At 38.9% G+C, this 19,309-nt stretch overlaps 1 protein-coding gene across 28 annotated transcripts in view; it reads left to right on the forward strand.

The window, feature by feature from the left end:
* Window positions 1-19,309, forward strand: part of RIMS2 (regulating synaptic membrane exocytosis 2) — a 446,419-nt gene that overhangs the window by 191,411 nt on the left and 235,699 nt on the right. For all 28 annotated transcript variants that reach the window (XM_032181320.1, XM_032181323.1, XM_032181321.1 and 25 more), the window contains one exon: window positions 2,865-3,790. In XM_032181320.1, the coding sequence (XP_032037211.1) occupies window positions 2,865-3,790 (926 nt within the window). The remainder of the gene's footprint in view (window positions 1-2,864; window positions 3,791-19,309) is intronic.

Raw genomic sequence — 19,309 nt, forward strand, 5'->3', positions numbered from 1 at the left:
TAGAAGTATGTTTGTCTCTGCAAAAAGTCTACAATAAATGCTTTTGCTTTTATGAAAATTCCCAGTGTTTCCAGAAGAGATTTGTCTTCTACTCTTTGCATTGCTATGAGGACAATGTGACATGGAGTCATATATATATGTGTGTGTATATATATTATACGTAATATATATATGTATACATAAATATATAATCTCCCCAAATGTGGCTAAAACACTTCTAACTATACTGTTACTTATATTACTACAGATACACGTATGCATATGTTTGATCCTGAAGAATGTGTAGACTTAGTATGCTCCAAGGCATATGTGAGATTTTTCAAACTGGATTATGCATGGTTTTGTGTTTTACACAATTCATGATGGACTTGGTCCTATAAACCACACTTCTGGGGGTGGTGTTTTGATGTCTTGGAGGAACAAGTCCATGTAAAAATCTGTAACTGTAAATATAACTTAATCAACTCCTTATGTAATACAAACTCAGTATACACAGTGTGAATGTTAACAGTCGAGTATACGTACGTACCATGTGAACACATACTTGTCTCAACCTTGCAGTGAAATCCATACGGATGACTGCATATCCATTGAATGCCATTTATTATTTAAAATTGGATTTGCATAGAGATAGAAGATTTTGCCTACATGGGGAACAGAATCGAGATGTTAGGCACATTTTTAATATAGGCATGGCAGAAACTTTCAGCAGTGTAGGTAATTTGCAATTGGAACATCTTAATTTCGGATGTGGCATATTTTTAATTGTCTGAAGTATTTAACTGAAATTGCGTATCTTCCTTAAAGTAAGCTTCTACATCCAATCTCCGTTGTTTTAATGAAAACTTCCGTGTCTTTGCAAACTCTCTGATTCTGATAGTTCTGTTGTCCTGGTTGTCTGTTCCTGTTGTCTGTTCTGGTTTCAGACTTATGAAACTGTTTGTGTCACATGAGAACGATTCAGCCTGACGCCCCAGCAGCAGAAGCCGTAGAGTTTTCCTTAAACGTACAGAGGTTATGATTTCTGCTGGTACCAACATGACACTTTATTAAGACAGATAGGACATCTTAACTTCACCATAAACAAATAGGCATCCAAGTGATGCTGATATTACTTGTCATCCTTCACAGGAAGAGTTGCACTTTTGCAAGATTGAATTAGTTTCCTCGTTTGTAGATGCTGTTGTAAGGCTAAAGTACTTTAATGTTTACGGGGCTAGACTGGGTCCAAATCTTTCAGGCATTGTTTAATGACCCTGTATGGTACCTAAGACAGGATGCCAATTTGCCAGCCACCCCCTGCACGCCCTCCTCTCACACAACTGTGGTTTTCCCTTGCAGAGCAGCGACTGCATTTCCTTTCTGGCTGAGAGAGCAGTGTCTTCTCTCCTAGTCCCTTAGGCAGAGCCTTTTCTGCCTGCTTTCCTGGGCACCGGGGAAGCCTGTTTTTCCTTCTCCCCTTCACAAAGCTGAAGCCTTTCCTTATTCCTTCTAAGACAGCTGTGGCAAGAGCAGGCTGTGCCTTTGCTATTCTTTCCCTGTACTCAACAATAGGTAGGATTGCCATGGTGCTGTCTGCAAGGCTGCCCTTCGGCATCAGTGGCCATTTGGGAGGGTAGAAAATATTTTCAAAAGGTTCTTAATTGCAAAGATGGAACAAAATGTAAGAGCAAAGGTCTGATAACACAGTAATAATTCCAGATTCCTGCAGGGAACTCCTCCAGCTCCATCTGGGGTACTGAATACCAAGCTGGATGTGTCTGGAAGAGGCATTTTGAATGCTCATTATCCTTTGAGGATTGATAAAGGCACAATCTGAAGCTCCAGTCTGTTTTTCTGTATGAATCACTATTCCGTCTTTAATTGATCCCTTCTATTCAAGATGCAAACAATGATATCAAACAAATGTAGCCAACAATATATCAAACAGAATATATGTAGCGTTTTTAATATTCCAGGCAGATCTCCTAATAGGATATTACCGCTAATAAAATCAAAGACAATCAGTTATTTGCCAATGTCAGAAAAAAATATCTGTAGATATTTTTATTTTTATTTTTATTTTTTGCTTTCCTGAGAATCCTCAGAATTTTCTGTGGTAGATATGGTCTATGAAAAAGAATGGTACTGGAGATCTATTTTGGTATCTGGCTGGTGTGTCTTCTTCAAATGCTTGGACCAACACTATTGCCAATAGTAGGGATGAGAAGGATTTTTTTGTCAAGCCAGGCAGGAGTTCGAGGATCTTTGCTTTAGTGTGCGATAAAAATATGTTTTGTTTTTTTTTGACTTAAGGTAGAATACCTGATTTAGAAAACTGCTGCCACTGGATCTTCGTCTGTCCCCTTTTCTGCCCTTGGTACACATCATAGTTTTGTGGGAATGGAAATGTATATTTTTAAGCAATAATTACTGCTAAAAGATCAAACTAATGTAGTGATGTAGCCTTAATTTCTGCAGTGATTATAAAACCCTGTGACACAGAAGTATGTGGTCAAGTTATATCACTTAAGAAAGATTAGAAAAGATTATAAAATTTTGGTACTTTATAAACCAGTTATGACTATAAAATAGTGTCAATACTTGAATTTTATATTTTATGATGTTGTATTAGCATTTTTCCATAAAGACTGTTTTTTTTTTAAACTACACACTGTAAACATGCAGCGTGACATACTTTCTTTAATTTGGTGCAGAAAATATGCAAGCGCATTCACACAGAAATGCAATGAATGTTTTCTTGTTTGTTTGGTTTTCCTTCAGCTGATCATTGTATTAAGCATTTAGTAAGCATTAGCTGAATATTTATGCTGTAGGAAATATTGACAGAGTTCTCTTCCTTCTTCCTTGTCATTATTATTTAGGAAAAGAAGCCCATCAATATCAAGAGAACAGAACAGAAGATACGACCAAAGGGAAGAGAGAGACGAATACTCACAGTATGCTCCATCAGACAGTGCGATGCCCAGGTCACCATCAGATTATTCAGATAGGCGGTCGCAGCGTGGGCCACAGTTATACGAAGAACCCGAACTGGGTGATTATAGGGATTCCAACAGGAGGAGTCGCAGGCGTTCCAAGGAGTATCCGGTAGAAGAGGAGGATGCACAGAACAGAGAAGAATATGAAAGGCAGCGGAGGGAAGAGGAATACCAGGCACGATACAGAAGTGATCCTAATTTGGCTCGTTACCCAGTCAAGCCACAACCGTATGAGGAACAAATGCGTATCCACGCTGAAGTGTCCCGAGCACGACACGAGCGGAGGCATAGCGATGTCTCATTGGCAAATACCGAGTTGGAGGATTCCCGGATATCTATGCTGAGGATGGAACGACCGTCAAGGCAAAGATCTGTGTCTGAGCGCAGAGCTGCCATGGAAAATCAACGTTCATACTCTATGGAAAGAACTCGAGAAGCTCAGGGACCAAGTCCCAATCGTCAGAGGACCACAAATCATAGCCCTCCTACACCTAGGAGGAGTCCAATTCCTCTGGAAAGACCAGACATGAGGCGCTCTGATTCATTAAGGAAACAACACCATTTGGATCCCAATTCTGCTGTACGGAAAACAAAACGTGAAAAGATGGAGACCATGTTACGGAACGATTCACTCAGCTCAGACCAGTCTGAATCTGTCAGACCTCCACCACCAAAGCCCCATAAAACAAAAAAGGGAGGTAAAATGCGCCAGGTTTCTTTAAGTAGCTCAGAAGAAGAATTGGCATCCACTCCAGAGTACACGAGTTGTGATGATGTGGAGATTGAAAGTGAAAGTGTTAGTGAAAAAGGTAAGATTACAATTTTTTTAAATTTATTTTTTTTTACTATTTCAATATATGGATGTGGTTTGGTTTCCATTCTGTTATATGGTTATTTTACATATTAGAATTGATTGCAAACACTTATCTACAGCCCTTCAGATGTGACTGAGGTTTGTTATGATGGGGGTTTCGTTTTTCCGATTTTGTTTTTCATTTATGCAAATCTCAATGTAATGATTTACATCGAAGGAGAGTATCACAGCTACTAGACATATCTGGATATGTTTAAGGAAAAATGTACCTTTTGAAATAGTTAATTAAATCTGTAAGTTATCTCTCAGTCTGGGCTGTCATACAAGGCCATGATTTCATGTCCATTAACACCAGATCTGTGTACTCCTGGATCACACATGAGTGCGAATCTGGATCAAGTGTGGGCGCATGACCGCATTTCTGTTGTATTAACTAGAGCACATGATGCAGAGCTTATGCCAGTTTCATGCTGGCTGCTGTAGGTTAAAGAGCATCTGATCTGGGGAAAAAAAAAAAAAAAAGTATGCAAATTTAACTCATTCAAGTTTTTTGTTTTCTTTTTTAAATTGAAATGACTAAGGTGATTTATATCAATGGAGGTTCCTTATGGCTATGGTGCTTTTTGATTTTAGTGCTTTTTAGGATTTTTGATGTTGCAGTTACTCCATTATCAGAAAGAAAAGAATCAATTGAAATTATTCTCAACCTATGCAATGGTAATGTATGTCTTAAATACAGAAGCATTGGGGACCATCAGTTTAAACTGAATCTAGTTAATATTAGTTCACTTGCTTTCATGTATCTTGTTGGTCTGAAATGCAATAGTTATGACTTGTTTTCAATTCTTTTTAAGCCAATGCATCTTTACTAATGCTCATGAGTGGTGTGTGCCCCTTAGTAACAATGTTCAAGGTATGAACATGGAGAAGAAAGAAGTTCCTTTCAGTGCTCATCTGCTATTGTGGATTGGGATTACAACTGTTTGTTGTAAATATTTTATCAAGTTGCTTTTGAAGTACATAAGTCATTGGAGGTGAAACTACAATGAATTTGTATATGTTGATAGCAGAAACCATGGTCTGATAGCCAAGGAGCAAAATAGTGCTCCTTGAAATTTGGCTTAGAGTCGAAGTAGGTAGGTACATGCACTTCATCAAACAGCTGTGATGAAATCCAGATCTCATTAGTCTTCCTGACAAGCAGCAAAACTCCTATGAACTTCAGGGTGTTCATGATTTTATTCTTAGTAGCAACCTTGAGGAAAATAGAACTGATCAATTTCTGGGGAACAGTAGTAAAGTGCTATTTAGTGAAATTCACTATAGGAAACATTATACAGAATAACACAAAATATATTCTTTGGATATGTAACACACAAAACATACTATACATAAATCATACTATACAAAGATGTTAGATTCTTTGTCACTATAATAAACTGGCATAAATTAGAGTTTTCACTGAGATCATTTTGTATTTTAACTATCACAGAAAACACATTATTACTGATAACAATAGTTAATGATAATATCATCTCTCTCCTGATTTCTCAGGTAGTGAATGGAGCTAAATTGAGCATGTATTTGATAAACGCATGAAGAAAGCTTGAGAAATCTTACAGGGAAAATGCCCTGTTTTATGTTTTGCTGATCTGAACTGAATTGCCATGTGTGGTTTTCATGTCATAGCTGCATCAGCGTGGCCCAGTGGTGGCCTGCGACTAGAACTGGGCTGGAGAACAGCCTGGTTTTTAAGAGAGGACACGAGCCACTGCTTGAGCTAGGGAAGAGCTCTGCCTGCTTCTGACTGTGCCTGCTTCCAGCTGGAGCTGGCGGCTTCTCTTTCTGGCCTTGCTGACGTGCTGGGAGGCAGGGACTGTGCACAGAGCAGGCAGCCAAGCCAGCAGTTGTGCCCATACCCAGAGTCAGAGCCAGCTGCAGCAGCCCTGCTCATGGTATCGGACGATAACCTCAGCCCCTCTGTACTTCTCCTCCACCCTTATTCCTGGAGCAGAAGCTCCCAGAAAGGATTTGTTTGCGTTTGGGAAGGTTTGGCTTCTGCTGGGCGTGGGATGGAGCCGAGAGGTCTGCTAGGATGATGCCTTCACAGCTGCTGCCGACAGGCCTGCAAAGTCCTAACTCTTTATTTTTGTCAATTTCTGTTACCATGTTGAGTCCATACAAGCAAGCGATTTCTTCCTGAATACCACCAAAAGGAATCCAGCACATAAAAGCCCATCAGTCTTCCTTGCATTGCACTGCAATACTTCCTTTTGATCAAACGGCAATTAATTATTTTAAACACCTCCTATAAAATGGGCTTCTCCTCCCCACAGATTACTTCCTTCCTGCCCTACAGGACTCCTCAGCCCCGAGGATTTCTCAGCTGCCCTTCCAAGTCACACACAAAGCCTCTTTGGCCAGAGAGGAACTGCTAACCCCAAAGCATTTGGCCTTGGAGTTGCAGTTGGAGAGTGGCAATGTTAGACGGAGAATTTGGATGCAGTTATAAGGAGTTCTTTAAAAGGAGAGAATAAGTTGTTCTCCATCTCCTTCTCTATGGAGTATCCCTAGTATTTGGGCCTGGTCTCTTTTCAGTAGCTGTCTGCTTTAAGGTAATTTCTCCTTAATTAAAAAAAATATATTAAAAAAATGTTGGTTTTCAGGGAGGGGACAGGACAAAGTTATTTTTCTGCTCATTTCTTGTAATGGCCAGAGAAAGCATTGGAGTGCTCCTGCCTCATCTGTGTGGGGAGCAGGGAAGCTGGGAGCAGAGAAAGCTGATGAACACCCGAACACCCAAACGAGACGCAGGCAGCCAGTAGACAGCCATGTCAGACACAGCCATGATGAAGGAATATTGTAGACGGAGGTTCAGCTGCAGAAGCAGAAGAGCTAGCTTCTTAGCTGCACAGGTTTTGTAATGCAACTATATTTGGACCAGGAAATTTGGGTCATAAACTAGGCTGAGGAATGGCAGGTTGGAGTCGGAGTCAGGAGGCTGAACAAACAAGGGGAGTAAGTTTAGGAATTGCAAAACAAAATGTCATTGGGTCACTGGAGACCAGTGGATTGAGATGGAAACCAAGGCTGAAAATGGGGAGAACAAACCCAGTAGCTCAAGTAGGCTAGAGCTAAGATCCGTAGTTTCAGAAGAACAGCTAAAGTGAAGGCAATGGATCTAATAAGGATAACTGAGAAGGTGAATTGGAGCTTGCTAATCCTGTAAGTGTTGGTTAGAGGGTGCCAAGGTTAGCTGAGAAGCAGAGGCAGCAGTTTGGGCGAGACGGTGAGTGGCTGGGAAAAGGACGTTTGGTGACAAGGACGGGAGGGCCCAGCTGGGCTCAGGAGCTGTGGCAGAGAGGAACAGGGACTTCCCAAGGAAGGACACGGGTTTGGTGGTATGCAGGTTAGGCCAAGCTGTATCCATAGCTTTTCTGATTTTAGTCTCTTCTGTTGTGAGGAAATACTAGAACATTTCTGTTTGCATTTTCAGTTAGACGTTTGTCAGTCCAATTGTAAGGAATAGGCCTTAGGGCCGGCTTGAGATGGCCCCCAGCATTTGTTGGCCAGCATGAAGCAGATGTGAGGCCGAGCACCACACGTTTGCTCCGTGAGAGCACAGGCTTTCCAGGTATGGTTAATAAATGAAGCAGCACCACTATTTAGGCAATCTTTGTGGCAGTGCTTTCATGCCCACAGTCAACTCAAGTGCCTGAAGAGACCTGCCAGAGTGTACCTTGGGATTCCTGGGGCTGGCCCCACACCCAGAGCATGGGAGGTGCTGCAGCAGGGGCTCCTTCTGCCCACTTCTCCCCTCAAACATTTAGGGGTCCTGGGGGTACAGCAGTGCTTCACAAATCCCTAAAACACCAGTGTTCCAGCAAGGCATAATCTCAGATGGAAAAAAGAGAATTCTTTCATGGAAATCTCGGTGCTTGATAGCCCTAAATACTGCTCTAATTTGCTCTAAATATGAAGTAGGACATAATGGATTTTCCAATGGTGGTACGCAGTTCAGGCATACTTGTGTGCTGTGCCCCCAGCCACCTTCCAGAGCACCCACGAGTGGTATCTGCTTGCACAGGCAGTGACTTGACATCTGATGTGGGTGGAAGCTGTGGTGGGGAGTGCAAACGTGTCTCTGTTCCCTCAGAGGTGCGGCTCTGAAGTTTACTGTTTGCTTTTACTGCTCTCTTATTAAAACATCATAGCTAGATGGATGACCATTTTTATTATCATAGGAAATCATATGCATAACATGTGGATAGACAGGCTCCAGTGTTCTCATATTCTTCAAGTCCCTCAGCTGTTGACTGAAAGCTTTAGAGCACAAGCTGTGTGAGTAAAAATGTGTGTATGCAGGACGAGGGTCCATATGCTGTTCTTTGTCACTAGGTGCACTAAAAACATGGATATATGACCTTGCCTTGACTGTATTACACTCTTTTTTTCTTAAAAAAAAAAAAAAAAAAAAAAAAGTAACTGCACTTTTTCATTACGGAAGTTAAAAATGTCATTTCTGGAATGGGACATTCTTGTTTATTGAAAAGAAAAACCAAAACCAACCAAACAACCAACCAAACAACAACAACAAAAAAAACGAACAACACAAATCAATTTAAAACAGTTTATTTTATTTTTATTTATTTATTTTTTTTTTTTGTGGAGAATAAAGTCTATCTGGAACCTCTCAAACCTATATCCTCTTGTCACAAGGAAAAATGTATGGTAGGTAACTCATGGATGAGGAAAAGAAAGCATGCTTTCAGTGTGCTCCTGCAAGAACAGTGTATGGCTTCCATGAGCAGAGCTGCCACACAAGTGGGATGCCGTCACAGTGCTTGCACTTCTCAATTCCAAGAGATAAAGGGCCTGATTTCAGTCTGACTTGTGCCACTTTCATACATCTTCAACTTTGACTTCAAAGTTACACTGAACTAAATTAGATCTGAATGAGGTCATTGTTTCTAAAAGCTGCTTCATTCAGGTTAGAGAGTTCCTGAAAGTCTAACTTTGGTGGAACAAACGGGAATTATACTAGAAGGCAAAATTTCAGGACTGAGCTGCAGCACTTGTCATGAACTCAAGAACAGGCTTTGAAATTCCACTCAGTCTCAGTATGAAGATACTTTAGATTTTGAAATATTAAATTTTGAATAGTCATAAGGAGAATAATTGATTATTCATTCAAAACACTGAAAAGTTTGTTGTGTTTTATTAAAACTCAGATTTAAGGCAACCGATGCATTTCTCCTTATTTTTTTTTTGCTTAATATTGCAGTGTAAGAGAACATTTTTTTGCATTTAGAAAAAAACTCATTTTTTTTTCCATGAAGATATTTTCTGTAAGGAAAATGTGATTTTAATATATAAAGACTTTGACTGGAAATTCAGAATTCAATTTTTCTATTTTTTTTCCCAGCCTTCTGCTATTAACTTATGTCTCTGTCTTAGCTGTATAGGTAGGAAATAATAACTGATAAGAAATACTACACTTTTCCACTTCCATGTGCTTGAGCAATAAAAAAAACCTGCTTTTAAAGTATTACTTACAACATCAAATGAGAAGTATCTTACTACTTAAAATATTAGTAATCGTCCATGACAGAATACAGTTTTCCTAAAAAAAATAAAACAATATATGTAATATGCATAGATGATAGCAGAACCAGAATGTGTAAAGCTGTGGAGATTTCTAATAGTAATGAACAGCTTTGCTGTAGTTTTGCCAAACCTTCTCCTACTTGTATGTTCCTCAGGAGATAGAGGGAAGTGATGCGATCTTTTGCAGCATTTAGATGGATCTACTGTATAACATTTTTAATTTGCAGTCACCTAAACCTGGCATAAGCCAACAGTGTCCCTTACAGAAAGACTGCCTTTTCTCAGTTCTTGACCACGTACTCCCGTCCTTATATCACTCCTTCTGCTCTGCTGGCAGAGGCTTTCAGGCAGGTACATACAGCAGCAAGTCAGGAAACTTTTGTAGGGTAACACTAATTAAGCAAAAAGATGGTAAACATTAATATTTGAAGCTTCTTGATAAAATTATATTGAATGTCATAGTAGATGCTGTAGTGCATGCTAAAAAAATCTCAGCCAAAAAGAATCTCAGGATAGGCAGAGATGTGTTGAAGTATGGAAGAAGAAGTATTTTCATATAGTAGTCAGAGAAGACAGAATATTTTCTCAAAAATAAATGAAAAATTTCATAGCACTCAGGTTCCAACAAAAAATCTAATAGTTTTATTGATTAAAATATTGACTAAATTACAAACTTAACCTTCTATACACAAGTGTACAGAAACCATTAGAAGTGCAATTCTTTATTCTGTTTCCTTTTACTCTGGAATTTTGCTGGAACCACAGCTATAGCAAAGTGCTGTGCTGGCACCAGATTTATTCTTTCCTGATATGATGTAATGGAGGGACCATGAGTTATTACTAAGGTATTTCTGTGCATTAATTGTAGTTATTTATGCTTCCAGATGAGAGTAAGTTGATTATTAATAGCACTACATAATTTTAAATATTTTTAACTTGCAGAGAAATATTTATTATTGGAACTGATTTTTAGTTCATATTTTTAATACTAACTACACCATGTATTTTGCCCTAGAAATGGTCTTTTTTATTTTTACTTATTTATTATTCTGAAGGTAAATATATAGGTATATTTCAATTAAAATTATAAGCCATTGAATTGTTTGAGCTACCATTCTTAGAAGTACCATAAAAAGCATTGTGACTTTCTATGAGCACTCTTACCTTTTTCAAATGTCAGTAGAAGACAAAAGACTTGTGTTTTTGTTTAAAAATGTTTTTCAACTGTCCTTTCGCATCTTGACAGCTAGAATATATGCTGAATGAACTTAGTGTATATTCATTGACCTTTTGCTGTGAAAAGCAATGAAAGAAATTACTGTCCAAATATGCCTGGAAAGGGGTTGATCCTAAGAAGGCGTCCTGTGGAGGTAGTTCTTACCTTATTCAACCTAGTCCTTTTGTACTCAAAATTTGTGTTTAACAAAGTCAGAATCTTAGGACCTGTGGTTTGAGTCTTGCATCATCCCTAAGTGCCTTAAATTCATAAAGAATTGGCAGAGGTGAGCTAAAATGAAGACTGCTGGGTACTGTGTAAAACACTTGATAGAACAAAATGCCATTGCGGAATTTCTCTCGTGAGTTTTCTGAACATTTAGCTAAATACTGGAGTGTTTGTAATCTTTTCACAGAGGACTCTCAGCAAACAGAAACACCAACAGCAGGAACAATGACGTGATGTCTCCAGAAGGCAGGGAGCGTGCATTTTTTAAATTATAATTTTCTTCATAGTTTGGTGAAATCATTGTTCTTCCAGTAAAACAAGGCACTCAGACCTATCTGTCACAGATCTAATGTCTGGATTAGACTCGGTGTCATTTTAAATTACGTTAGTACTTTCCTGTGGCATATTTAAATTGATTTTTGCAGGTAGTGTTGCCGCTTCCCAAATTAACCGTCAGAAACATAAAGGGCCATTGTCAAATAATTTTACTTAATTAATTTTACAAAGTAATTAGCTGAGAGTGTTCTGTCAGTAATGCAGCGTGATTTTTTTACAGTTTATTTAGAAAAAGTAAGGATTTGTCATTTAATTTCATTGAGGGTGGGGTAATCATACGGCAAGGAGGTTGGGGAACAAGCACGTGCTGTGCCCCTGCTGTCTGGGTTCCCTGTGCTCTGCCCGTTAGCTTCATTGCACCAAACTTCCCAGCTGTGCCTTCCCAGACCTGGAATTAGTTACAAAAGCAGCTGGAGATTAAGCATGATATGTCAAAGGTGAGAGCCAAGCTCCTGTGTTTGCCACAGGAAAGCATATCTGAAAGGATATTTTCCCAATTCCCTGTCCTGGTGCAGGGGTGAGGGATCATCCCGACAGCCTGGGGCAGGACCGCCACGGAAATTTCCTTCAGAAATCAGTGCCTTTGGCACAGTCACAGCCCCAAGCTGCTGGTCAGGTTTCGGGCAAGGAGGAAGCCATTCTATGATCCTACAAAAGGCTGTGTCTCCCCACTGCCCCACCAGGGAAGATCAGGCTGCTGGATGGTGAGTGGCTTTGAAAATCAGGCCACCTGCTTAGGGAGCTGATTATTGACTGAAGAACTGAATTTCACCCTATTATTGCAAATCCTACCTGGTTTGTTCCAACAGTAATGTTTTCTTGAAATTATATTAAATACCATTAAATGTGTTTCAAAGTGTTTGGTGTCTTCCATTAATTTCTAAGGATCAGTAGTGTGTGTCTTTCATAGCAATTCATAGTTTTGATATTAAAATCCTAATTTTAGGGGCAAGATAGAAAAACCTTGATGTAAAAAAAAAAAGGCTTTTTTGATAATTGAATAAAGATTAAATAAAACTGGCTGAAGAGATTTGGCTCATATCAAATGGATACTTAGAGGTTCTGTAGAGGTTCTGTTGCAAAGTCCCACTGAGAAACATATTTTGCCATGGAATACAAATACCTACATCTCTCCTGAGTGAAATATCATATATGCTAACATTTTTCAGCCTTCCTACTGAACTAATCCTATTTGTCATGGAAAGGCTAAAAACTATTGCACAGAAAAACAAAAATCAAGAATAATGTTTAGTAGAGCATTGTTCTTTCTTGGCATCACTTTTTTAGTTATAAAGTTTTCTACTTGGCTTTGAAATGGGAAAGCAGTTGGAAATTACAATTGATGATTTATTTCTGGAAATATTTCCAATAACATGTATCAGCTTGCACTGTAAAAATGCTTACATTCTGGAACATCCAGATGTGCTAAGGACAAAGCAAGTCTCTGGTGTTTTAGTCCTAACAGCCAGGTGGTTATGTTTGGGCATTGTTGTATGGTAAATGAACCATTACGTGGAGAAATAGATGGAGAGAGATCCCGTAAAAATTTGATTGACTTCCTTGTGGAGCTACTTACATACCGGTCTGTTCCCATTTTGTATAGCCCACCCAAATCTTGACAGTCCTCAGTGGTGCTTTCCCCCTTTTTACTGAATTTTTATTTTTTCTCTTGCATCAATTTCTTTCCTTGCCACTTTTTGGAGCCTTGTAATTTAGGTAATTATTTGATGGGTCATGCTGCAGCACTTACAGGCTTCCAGACTTGAAGAGACTTTTAAAACAGTTTATTTCAGTTAATATTTAACATTCCCATGGTAAATTGTCACATGTACTGGTGGGAACAGCACTTAGGATTTCACCATTTCACCTCATTGATTAACTTGTTGTAAAGGAAAATTTGAGTGTCATTTATGAGCATGGAGATCCGAGTGAGTGAGAGAGGGGCATGTGGCTCTGGCTTACATCTCATCTGTGTGATTTTTCAGTAGGAAACTGAATTCAGCAGCCTGTGTTCATGCAGCAGGATGCAGCAGTATTCTCTGTTCTCTCCAGTAGGATATTCTTATGAGATTCATAAAGGTAGACAAACTGACTGAATCCACATATAAAAAGTACTCATGTCATACGCTGAAGTTTAGGCCAGATTGAAGACAGGAATTCTTAGGGCAAGGTGCTCAGGTCAGTGGAATGCTGGAGAAACACTCCTTAAGAAATAGCTCAAATGTTTTTATTTTCAGCCTTCCTGGTCATTTAGATTGTGATCATCTTTTAGGGCCATTGTTACGTAATCTGTTTACTTGGAAAATGGAAATATATGAACATTAGTTACATAATCTAATTTAAGTAAGAATCAAATAAAAGTTTTCATCACAAATCCCCATGTTTTCTGCTATGCATCTTTCTATACACCTATAATAACACGGAAAGGTGTAGCTTGTCAGCCTATGTTGGATGCCTAGACATTACATAGTATCTTCTCTAAGCAGTGCCTGCATGAAGTATTTTTCATGGGATTTTACAAACTTTAAGAACTTTAATATTTCTTCTGTATTTTACAGTTCATATTTAAAAAAAAAATAATCTCAACTTTGAAAATCTGTCAATACAGGGAGTTTCTAAAAGCTGAGGTTCTTTGAAAATTTGACTGTTCTGTTTTCAGCCTGCAGTTTTAGTGCACTTTAAAAAAAAAAGAGAATTACAACAGAAAGCAATTTTAAAAAAGCTAGCATAATGTTGCTATAAAGGAATTAAATTTGTTCTTGAAAGTTTTGGACTGCTGAAGGCTACCAGAGTTAGGTTTGAACTTCAGGCTGATCCAGGACCAAATTTATGAGGTTGTTATTGTCTATAGAAATAGTATAGAAAATATATTTAAGAGGCTGAAAGTTCCTTGTTTTCAGGCATTCATAACCCATCGACTGAGGTCCATCACTGTGATCCTTTACAAAAGCCAAGGCTATTCGGTAGTCGAAATCTTCACAGATGTAATTCAGTATAATTAAGGCTAACTGCTGCAGGCTTTCTGCTATTTTTTATACTCAGTATTGCAAGAAAGGAGAAATAAAATCAATCAAACCCGGTAATTTTTTTGTAAGAATATAAAGTTATTGCAGAAACTAAGTCCAACAGAGTGGCTGAACCAAAGTAAAGTCCTTGTTAAAAGCTGAGAAGAAACCAAGTGTGCCTCTCGCCGTGAGCAGGAGAGCACCCACCTTCATGCTGGAGCGTGGCTCAGCAAGGTGAGCCCACAGCTCATCGCTGGCTCAAGCAAAATTTCTGCCTTGCCAGATGAGAGCGAGGTGAGAGCATCGGCTGAAGTACTGGCAGCACTGAGCTGCAAAAAATGCTAACTGCTGGCAGTATGCGTGTGAGGAGCCTGCTCTGAGCTGCCATGCTACCTCCTTTGTTGCTGCCAAGGCTGATAGTGGCGTGCAGATGCCCTATAAGCAGCTTTTCACTTCTGGCCTTTGGAAGAAGTGTTGAGCTTGAGCAAATCAGCATCTTTCTAAGATGAGGGAAAGTACCTACGAAAAATCAATAAGTTGCTTTACTGCCACATTAAGTTCACAAGGTTTAAAATGGTACATGGTTATGGCAAACTTTGTATCAGGAAAATGTATGGTATGCTCAGCGCTCTTGCCTTTGTCACTAATAGTTTTCCTGTAAGAAAGGAAAAACACAGTTAAAATAGATATACAAGAAGGCATCTTGATATGATTTCCATTCAGCATTCTCTGAACCTTATTTTCTGTTGCTACACACGCTTTTTAGCTGTAAAAAGTGACTGAAAAGTGGGTGTAAAACATTACCATTCTGATCTGCCAGCATTAACTAACACCTTCCACGTATTCACTTTGCAGTAGATCAGATGCCTGCACTGGAGGCATTGCAGTGGAAGATGAAAGCTGCGTTTTTCAGAAGTGCTAAAGCCTCGGTGCACTTATGAAATTCAATGAGAGCACAGAGTGCCTAGTCAGCAGTTTTATTCTTTTAAAATATCTGGAAAGAGACTTGTACATAGTGCCCTACCTCTCTGCATTTGTGTCACGCGAGTGTGAAATGCCATCACCCTGTGAAGGCGATGACCTTCAGTCACTCTGCACAGATGCACATCGCTGAGCATTTTAGAGAGCTGAGGGACCTGAAGTTGGCTGTTTCTTTTTATGGGTAACAGTAATAATATGCTGTAAATATACTATGAAAGTACCACATAATTAAACAACTTAATTACTAACTATGGGTAACAGTTTCAGGTTACCTGGACTGTGTGTGAGGCCTCACCTCGAGTCCAGTGTTCTGTTTTGGGCCCCTCACTACAAGAAGGACATGGAGGCCTTGGAATCTCTCCCCCAGAGCAGAGCTACGAAGCTGGTGAAGGGCCTGGATCACAGGTCCTGTGAGGACTTCACCCTCTTTCTGAGATGCGCTTTTTGTCTCTATGAAAGTTGGCACACAGCTGGCTGCATTATATTTCTTTGAAAACAAAGTATCAGTACACATAGGCTTAGGAAAGAATCGTCAGTATTCAGTTGCTAATATTTGTGGCTCTCCTGAACTTGTTGAAAGTTCTCATAGCTCCTATGTATAACCACAATAGATAAGGACTTTCCCTAAAGAGCTGCTAACTCGTTTTCTCCCAGGAAGGCACAGACACAAGGATTTTCCCTCTATGTGCTCTGGACTGAGGCAGCAACTGTCCGAAAGAAAGATTATATATTTTTTATTCTTGTCTTACCTTTTATATCCTGCTAAGCCTGGAAGGGAGAAACAGTTTGTTCACAAGGCGGACCAAAGCTAATCTCAGGATGAAAACTACTAAACTAGGACATGAATTCTCTGAGAGGGGAACTGGAGAGGGAAACTGCCCCCGGGAGTTGTGGGGTTAGGCAGAAAGCTGTGGGAGTTCCCTTATAATGACTGGGAAAAAATATATGTTAATTATTGCTCAGATAGTACTTTTTGTAATTGACGTATGCTCATTATCCTATTTTTTTTTGACTTGTTTAAATATTGTTTCTTGAGTAAACTCCTCCGGTCAAGGCCTCTGATACTAATGCACTAAGCAGTGTTATTGTTAAATGGTTTATTCAGCAATAACGCGCCATAGAAACTCTGTCCTGTTCACCATTATGTGGCCCTTACAAGACTGCAGCAGTGGGATCAGCAAGCTAACAAAGCAGAACTTCAGATACCAGTTTCTATGAAACAATGTTTTGCATCTTTTTGTTTGTTAAAGTATTTCATCAGTCTTCGTTTTGCTCCTGTGTACAGTTTTTTGAGTATTTCTTGTTCTTCAGGTCCTTCTAGCTGGATGGTTTGTCTCTACCTTCCTTTTGAAAATTCTGCTGCTGCAAAAATGGACGTTATTAAAGATTGATCTTTGTATAAGAACAGTTAGTACAGTTGGCAAATCTTTTCTAATCATATTTGTCAAGATGGGTTGTAAATAATTTTGAAATGGGCTGTATAATAATGAATGACACAAGAAAATTCAACTCAATTGTAGGAGATAAACTGATGAATTTGCATTTTCCCTTCCATTTCAAGCTTTGAAGACATATTTATCAGTAGGTCTTTACTTATCATGTTTGTTTATTTAATCTGTAACTGAAGTTATATATATACAACAGTTCCCCAGAGCTCTTCTGTCCTTGGGACACAGCTAGGGCTCTCGGCGTGACAGGTGCTGGATGGATACAGCTGCAGCCCCACAGCTGCACAGCTGCACTTCTGTGTCAAAACAGCTTGCAATGTCCTAGTGTTCATCGGAAAGGTAAAGATGCTTTTGCCTCTCCAGTTTCGACTTAGGTGAGGCAAGCTGTGGTGCAGGAATGTTCTGGTCCCACAGCTACACGCCTAGAATTGGGTAATGGGAAAACAGCAGGTATTTTCAATCCTGTGCTACCCCAAAAATTTTCTCCTGCTGGCCAGCTCATCAGGTGGCTAGCTAAGCCTACTTTGGTGGCATAGCAGTGAGCAGCAGGACTTTGTGAAGGACCCAGATCTGGCCCACCTGGGAGAGGTTTAAATTTGATAATAATGTAGCATAATCCAGCAAATGCTTTGGCTACTTGTTCCTGCTAAAAATAAAGCAGATTTTGCTGAACTAGACAGCCACATCAGATCATGTACTTGCAAACTATTTGTGATGAAAACATAAGCATAAAATAGAAGCTGCATTTCCATATTACAGGCTAAGATGTACTCAGGAGGGCCCTAATCCTTGACTACTGCTTTTAGGTACTATTGACATAGGAGAAATATATTGCTGACTGGAGTCCAACTTGGTCAACTGTCAATGCTTTATTCGGCAGAAAAGCTCTGCTTTAGTACCTGTGTAGTATATCTGCTGTCTTTTCTAAAGCATTTTGATAGTTTTGTAGAATTTAAAATGAATGATTACCATTACAGCATCTAATATGGCCAGCTATTTATCACAGTCCATTCAATGCCATGCCGGTAATTTGTTAGTGAGCTCAATAACTTGTATGACAGAAGAACATCCTGTATTTGATCAAAGTGCATTTCTTGAAAGGCATCCAGCATTTGCGTGGAGGAGAGATGAGAATCTGTGATGTTTCATAATAGTTCATTTCAGTAGGTGATTTCTGTTGTCATTTAAGGTGAGAATTTAGATTCCAGACATTCGTCTAGCCTTACGTGTGTTTTAAAACTTCATCCTGGAAGATACAGAGGCTTAATTTTATGCGTTCTAATCCTGGTAAATCAGTGGGATTATTCATAAAGTATAAGTTTCTGCATTTGCCTAAGACTGCGTGGGAACAGGAATGGGGTGCCACACTCATACATATATGTAATCTGGGCTTCTAAGGTTGCTCGAAATGCCAAAACTTCAGCTTGTTAACAGTTTGGGTGAACCTTCATTAATAATTATGAGGACTTGAGCTGATTCAATGCATAAAATATTCTTAGCTTGATCCCTAGACAGATCTCTTAGCTACTCTGCTCTGGAGTTCATCTGTGTGTCTTTTCCATCTTATAATGTAAGGAGTTTTGAATTTAGAAGATGTGAAGACATAAGCAAAGAAAATAACAATGTGTTTTAATTAAAGAATAACATTTCCATTTGAAAATGCACTGGGTTTTGTGTTTTACATCAGCTGGCTGATTTACTTTAGGTTTTTGATGTAGTCACTTAGATGTTGTGAGTTAGCAAACCTGTAAAGGGATCAGTAGTATTGTAAGAAAAATACTGAAAAGTATTAATATATGAAAAGAATTACAGAAAAGAGAATGCTAAGTTTTTTTTTTTCAGCAGAAAAATTTGAAAAGCAGCTGCATTTAGATTATGTGCTTTCCTGACATTTAAAATGAGAATCCAAGAAATCAGAGGATAATAGTTATGGTTATCATTATCATACCAGTGGTAATAGAATATCTTATATGATGTTATGATTAAACTATTCATTTTATTAGAAAAATATACTTAGTGAATTTAAAATCAGTGAGAGAAGACATTGCTAAAATTATATGAGAAAATATGGATTCTAAAATTGTATTTAATAAAATATTCATTAAAGATTCATTCTATACTTTAAAATTAGAAGTCTGCTTAGTATTTAATTTGTAACTGGTTGAAGTTCAATATCGTATTTCTACTGTATGCGAATCTAAAAGCTGTAATACTTTGCCTTTATATGTTCAGATAATATTTAGAAGAGAAAATACAAGAATAGCAGTTGTGATATCTGAAAGCCAAGTATCAAAGAAAGAAAATAAAAGAGCTAGATTTCATCATGCATTTCTCAATGAATTTATTTGTCAAAGGGTGAGAGCAGACATGAAGTATTTTTCCTCTGGACTGCAGAAGAACTTGTGTTCTTTCAGATTTTTTTCTTAACCATTCAACTGCACAAGAAGGAGAAATATGCTTACAAAAGGGTGCAGACTATGCGGTTTGATTACAATTAATTACTTGGTGGAAGGGGGATAAACTGGCTTTCCTCACTGGGGGACTGATGTCGCCCCTCTCCTGCCAGCTCTTTTAGGGCAAGTGCTAAGCTTTTGGTGGCAGAGGGGATCCTGTCACAGGCTGGTGTGGACACATTTCCTGACAGTGTGACCTGCTGTAGTCATTTTTGTGCAGGACACATTAATCCCGAGCCT

The sequence above is a fragment of the Aythya fuligula genome, chromosome 2, assembly GCF_009819795.1.
Source record: "Aythya fuligula isolate bAytFul2 chromosome 2, bAytFul2.pri, whole genome shotgun sequence".
Lineage (NCBI taxonomy): Eukaryota > Metazoa > Chordata > Aves > Anseriformes > Anatidae > Aythya > Aythya fuligula.